The sequence below is a fragment of the Oncorhynchus gorbuscha genome, linkage group LG14, assembly GCF_021184085.1.
Source record: "Oncorhynchus gorbuscha isolate QuinsamMale2020 ecotype Even-year linkage group LG14, OgorEven_v1.0, whole genome shotgun sequence".
Lineage (NCBI taxonomy): Eukaryota > Metazoa > Chordata > Actinopteri > Salmoniformes > Salmonidae > Oncorhynchus > Oncorhynchus gorbuscha.
In genome coordinates, this window is record NC_060186.1 from 48,705,563 (window position 1) to 48,711,562 (window position 6,000).

At 48.7% G+C, this 6,000-nt stretch overlaps 1 protein-coding gene across 3 annotated transcripts in view; it reads left to right on the forward strand.

Moving 5' to 3' along the window:
• The window catches only part of LOC123995010 (tyrosine-protein kinase Fyn), a 70,645-nt gene that overhangs the window by 50,059 nt on the left and 14,586 nt on the right, over nt 1–6,000 (forward strand). For all 3 annotated transcript variants that reach the window (XM_046298208.1, XM_046298211.1, XM_046298210.1), the window contains 3 exons: nt 1,765–1,861; nt 4,541–4,639; nt 5,830–5,933. In XM_046298208.1, coding sequence (XP_046154164.1) covers nt 1,765–1,861; nt 4,541–4,639; nt 5,830–5,933 — 300 coding nt within the window. The remainder of the gene's footprint in view (nt 1–1,764; nt 1,862–4,540; nt 4,640–5,829; nt 5,934–6,000) is intronic.

The following is a 6,000-nucleotide window of genomic DNA, read 5'->3' on the forward strand; positions in this document are numbered from 1 at the left end:
AGGATATCCTTCATGTTTTACTGAGCCACAGCTGTTACAAGAAGAACTCAGCGTTTCCACTTAGCTAAACACGGCTTCCCTCAAAGTGTGGATTATTTCTGTCCCAAAGCGGTCCAAATCCACACAGGCGGTCGCAGTGGACCAAGGGTTTTAGCTTTTACATTCCTTCCTAGTCGGGAACTTTAGTACAAGCTGTCCCTCTCTCTCTCTCAATCACTTTAATGACAAAATAATGGTACTGCCTTGTCCGATCAGCCTCATAGCTTCATCTGTGTGCACTTAATTAATAGTCAGAATGGAAGTTCACAGCTAGTATTGTTTGTCCCTTGGCCTTATGTAACTGAATTGAATGGGCTTCACATACCACGATTCTCCGATTCTGCATAACCAAGCCTGGTTGTTGTGTTGTGGTTTGCTCTGTGCGTTTCTTGTAAATGGTGGAGATGTGTTGAGTTATTGTTTCAAAAGGGATGCCGTCTGTATCTCGGGACTGGCGTGGCGGGTAGATGCGTCAGAGGTGTGACTCTCAAAAGCCCCCGGTGTGCTCTCTCTGTCTCTCTCTGTCTCTCTCTTTCTCTCTCTGTCTCTCTCTTTCTCGCTCTGTCTTTGTACTGTGTCGCGTGAAAGACAGCCGCTTGTGCTCTTCTCACTGCTGATATCATTAAGGGCCCTGCTCTCAAAGCACACGCTCATCATTTCCTGTAGAACACATTGTCCCTTCTACCCCCCCAGTCACAAGGGCTAGGGCTTTGAAGTGACCTGAGGTAAATGTGATGACGAGGCCCTTGAGGAACAAGAAGAGCACACTCAAGCTTCCTCATCAGCCCTTTCAAGCCAATCAGCTAGCTCCTCGGGTCACCTGCAGGCAGCATGGGTAAAGATCAGGCCGGCCCAGCTTGGAAGGTCCACATACACCGTGCCTCTTGACGTTCCTTCCTGGTTCCTGCCCAATCACAGCCACAACTCACTGACATCCTTCTATCCTCTAGTGTGTGTCTGCCTGTGTTTGTGGAGACTGGGAGACTGCAGTGGAGCAGCCAGGCAGTACCACTGTTAGTGTGCGATACCTCTGTAGGTCCGCGGTTGTATTTGGCCCACTGTCACTGTGTTGAAACTAGATTTGTAAGGCTGTGTAGGCTTCCACCATATCGCCGGGATGCGTCAAGTCTTTTCAGATGAGGGAAATGAGATGAATAAAGAAAGCTCTTTAGACTTTGTGGAGGCTTATCCTGAGAGATTCAGCAGGCCGCCTGGGTAGATGGAGCTCAGCCCTTCTCTCAGCCCAGTCTGTCTGGAGCCCCTACACACTTCCCCAGGGACTAGGAGGCTTTCACACTTGTCTCAGTCTAATCTTGGAAAGGAATGTGTTTTTCCTATTTGACAGAACTCTGCAATTACATATGTTATTTACTGTACGTGTCTGCTGAGAGGTTATTTGTCTGCTGAGAGGTTATTTTCCATTCACCATTTTGCAGTATTTGTGTGCTACCTTCTAGGTGAAAGATGCCCAGTACTGTACGAAGGCTAATTTACAGCTAGTTATGCCCATAAAATGGACGATTTGATTTCACATTTGAATTCAATACAGCTCATACGCAGTATATCCACTGCATCCAGAAATGGCTGCCGTCTCTCGTGTAAAAAGCGCACAGTGCACCCAGCCTCCCTCCCAGTGCCAGTCAGTTCAATGTGAGTCTGTCAGACTCTTTGGGTTCATTCGCTGCTCGTCCTGAGTGCTGACGCTGTGTGTTTATCTCTCGGCAGGAGTCACCCTCTTTGTGGCACTTTACGACTACGAGGCCCGGACAGAGGATGACCTCAGCTTCAGGAAAGGGGAGAAGTTTCAGATTATCAACAGCACGTAAGTACAGTAGCAGTATAGAGGCTTATCACACCCACTGCACCGAGGGGGGGGGGCATGTCTATATTTTATATGTCAATTAGAATGCATATTACAATCACTGTTGCAGTCTAGCTGTCAAGGTTAGGCATTTTGATCGGGGGGAAGTGGTGATTGAATGGTGTCTGGGACAGCTGTTGTATTTGCGTTTTCAACCACGAACGGCTGCGGTTACATCTACATTTAAACTGGGTGGAGGGGGTCAGGGGTCTTTAGTTTGCAGTGGGTGCCGTGGAAAGGTTCTGTGTTGTTCTTCAGTCTGCTCTGGTCTGGACTTTCGCTTTGAACCGTCTGACACGAAGTGCAGCCATCCTATTTCCTGTGCCTACTCTACGGCCATGTTGGGTACAGTTACCCTTCTGTCAGCAAAACTGTCTCAGACCAGCCAATGGGAAGACAGCTGATATTTCAAACATGCTGCTTTTTTTCTATGTGAAAGACTCCACTCAGCTGAATTGATAGCCTGCGCACTGCAAAATAAAAATGTATATTTCTCTCAGGAGCGTGTGTGACTGGGTCTGTTTTAAGTTTGTGGTCATCTCCTCTATTCTCCCCGTGTCCATGTTCACCCCTGTAGGTGTTCAACCTAAACTCTGGGCCCAGCACAGTGTCTTCTCTCCTCTCTAGTCACCACGCCCATTCATACTGCTTTAGCATCCTGTCCTCTCACCCCATGCGGAAGGGCTGCTCTTCCTCCTCATACTGCAGCAGCACACCTTTCACCTTTCACCTTTCCACCCACCGCCTTCCCCATCTAGAGCAAAGGCAGGAAGAGCACCATCATTAGTAACCCTCCCTATCCTCTCCTCATCTCTCCTCCTCCTCCTGGGCAGTGGCCAGAAAGAGCTGCATCCACCACCCTCCATCGCCCGTCCTCAGTCCGCCCACGCCTGCTGCTTCCCTCCCTCCCTTCCTGGCAGAAACCTCTAACTGGGTACGCTGCCCCCTCCTGGATAGAAGACTAGTTGCACCCAACCCAGTCCCAGACCCTGTCTCTCCCTCGTAGTCAGGGCTGCCTGGCGCAAAGACAGTACATGGCAGATGCCTGTTCAGACAGGGCTTAGGTGAGCAGCCCTGGGACTCCCTCGGACACACTGTGCACCGAGCAGTGGGTGAAGGGACTGTTGTGTTGTGATGTGGTGGTATCCTCAAGGGAACAATGAGCTTGGTGTAGGCATCTAACGCGTTCCATGGAACCATCATAAACAATAAGACTCTAGTCTTTATAATGCTCCAGTTTGATTGCTTGTGCTAGTCTCCTATAGCAGTTTTGATATAAAGACACATTTATAAGTGTCTATAATACAATGACATATTTAGCACATTTTTCTCAGACTGAAAAATGACCTCAGAAATATGCAGGAAATAGCTCTGATTTGTTGTTCAATGGTTCAAGTCTCAAGGGTTAGTAAATTGGGTATTGTTTTTGTACATATTCCAACTATGAATACTATGGTGGTGGATACCAGCCTGACTCCAGTCTGTCGACACAATCCACTCATTACTCTGTCATCAGCAGTGACCACAGGGAAGGGGGGCTAGTCAGAGCATTACAATACTTCTGGAGATGGGAGGAGGATGGTTCTCTCTTTGTTTACATGTTGTTGTTTTCTGTCTTTGTGGCGGAGTCGAGATGGTTTAGAGGGTTGAAGAAGACAGACGGGCCCCTCCAGTCTCTCTCTCTCTCCCGTCTCTGTCTCTCTCTCTCTCCTGTCTCTGTCTCTGTCTCTCTCTCCCATCTCTGTCTCTCTCTCTCGCTCCCCCTCTCTCTCTCTCTCTCTCTCTCGCTCTCCCATCTCTCTCTCGCTCTCTCTCTCGCTCTCCCATCTCTCTCTCTCTCTCTCTCTCTCCCGCTTTCCTCCCAGCAATCCACCCTTCCTCTCAGCTGTTAGGGTGAACACACTAGCCCTCCAGGGGGAACCTCCATTCTGCTCTCAGAACAAAGGAACCCCCCCCCCCACCCAAACTCCCATCATGTTTTTATTCAGGACAAATGAAAGACCGCCACTAGCTCGCACAAAAAGAAAGATTAAATGTGTGAGGGAGAGAGAGAGATGTAAAGGAGGGCAGTGTGTCTGGAGGACAGACAAGAGAGAGTGATGGAGGAAGGAGGGTATAGGAAAGGCGATGGAGGGAGAGTAGGAGAGGTGGCAGTTAAAGGGAAAGAGGGAGGACATGAGAGAGGCAGTAATGGCCATGTAGGCATGCAAGCTCTCTCAGGCACTGGTTCTCTCTCCTCTCTACATCTGTCTTCCTCCCTCCTCTGCTTGTAAATCAGCCACTGCTGCCAAATACTACCTCCCTCCACGATTCCATATGAACATATGAAGGCATATACTGCTTTCAATGTATTCACATTGTCAACTGCATTATTGAACATAGTGGTTTGTGTTCTCGCCGCTCAAATAATACACTCTGTACATGAAACCATCTGACCCCCCCCTCCCTCTCTATCTCTCTCTCTCTCTCTCTCCTCTCCCTCTCCTCTCTCTCTCTCTCTCTCTCTCTCTCTCTCTCTCTCTCTCTCTCTCTCTCTCTCTCTCTCTCCCCCTCTCCCTCTCCCTCTCCCTCTCCCTCTCCCTCTCCCTCTCCCTCTCCCTCTCTCTCTCTCTCTCTCTCTTCTCTCTCTCTCTCTCTCAGTGAAGGGGACTGGTGGGACGCTCGTTCCCTCACCACCGGTGGAAATGGCTACATTCCCAGTAATTACGTGGCTCCAGTGGACTCCATTCAGGCTGAGGAGTGAGTAGCAGTCTGTCATACTGAGTTTCATTGGGACACGCTCTGACAGAGCTGACTACATGGCATGAACAAACAAACAAAAAAGAGAATGAATTGAATGATTGAACACACACACACTCTGTCTCTGTCTTTTCTCCAGCGCTTGAGTTGGACTAAAATAGTTGCCGGTACTCATTTTGGGTGTCGGTACTGTTTACATTTAGGTGCAGGAGCTCCACAATACTTTTGAGCTAATATTCTAATCTTCTATAAGAGGAACAGGAGCTCAAGCAGTAGAACATTTGAGGTGTCGGTACTCAGCTCTGGGGGGCTCCCGCCCAAGTCAAGCGCGGGTTCTCTCTCCTCTCTTCATTCTCTTTACTGTCTGAGACAACAGGGAGAGACGAAGATGTCAGAAGTTAAGACAAGCATAGACATCCTCTCTTTCTCTCAGCATCTGGAGTTAACAGTCAACACAAGGCTCTGAGCAGAAATGTAATCATACTGGGATGTGTATGTCTCTGCAGAGCTGGCACTTTCCCCAGCTCATTAAAGCGACTATTCCCCAGCTCATTACTAGACACTATAACGCAATTCTCCTGTCTTTTAAATGCTGTGTGTGTTCCGATTATTTGAAATGTCATAGAGAATGTATAAGAGCTTTGTCTGTGTCATGTGTGAATGAACCTGAATGTCTGACGGTGCTACAGCCCCCCCCACACACACACACATACACCCCCACACCTCCCTCCTCGTCCTCGACTCTCTGAGGAATAATGATGTAATTATACCACAAGGCAAACTCTCATTAAGCTCACTACAGTATGCTGGATTTAAGCACAGCCAGGGTTTGCGTTGGGTGTGGCTCAATTTACCGACACTGGCTTATTACTGTAAGACAGGGGGGGGGGGGGGGGCATTTCATGCAGGGTATTAAATCCTCCGTTCACTCTCAACATGCAGCGAGCCATTGTTCAGCCTCTAGTCTGAGAAACCACGGCCCGAAGGGTGATTTTATTGACAGGGTTTATAGTGAGAATTTCAACTGGCCTTGTGACCTGTGTCTCTCAGCTCTCTCTGTATGTCAGATCATCATTTTCAACTTCAAAGGACGGCTTTTCCGCCCTCAAATTGATCCAGATAGATGGCTTATACAATGGCTTCCCTCACTCATTATTGACCTGTCCCTGTGTTAAACCCTCTCTCTGTAGCTGGTACTTTGGGAAACTGGGCCGGAAGGATGCAGAGAGGCAACTTCTGTTCACTGGCAATCCCCGCGGCACATATCTCATCAGGGAGAGTGAAACCACTAAAGGTAACCTCAAGAGACTGTCGGGACGGCACTGTAATAGAATGCATGATGTATCCAACTTGAGGAGCGG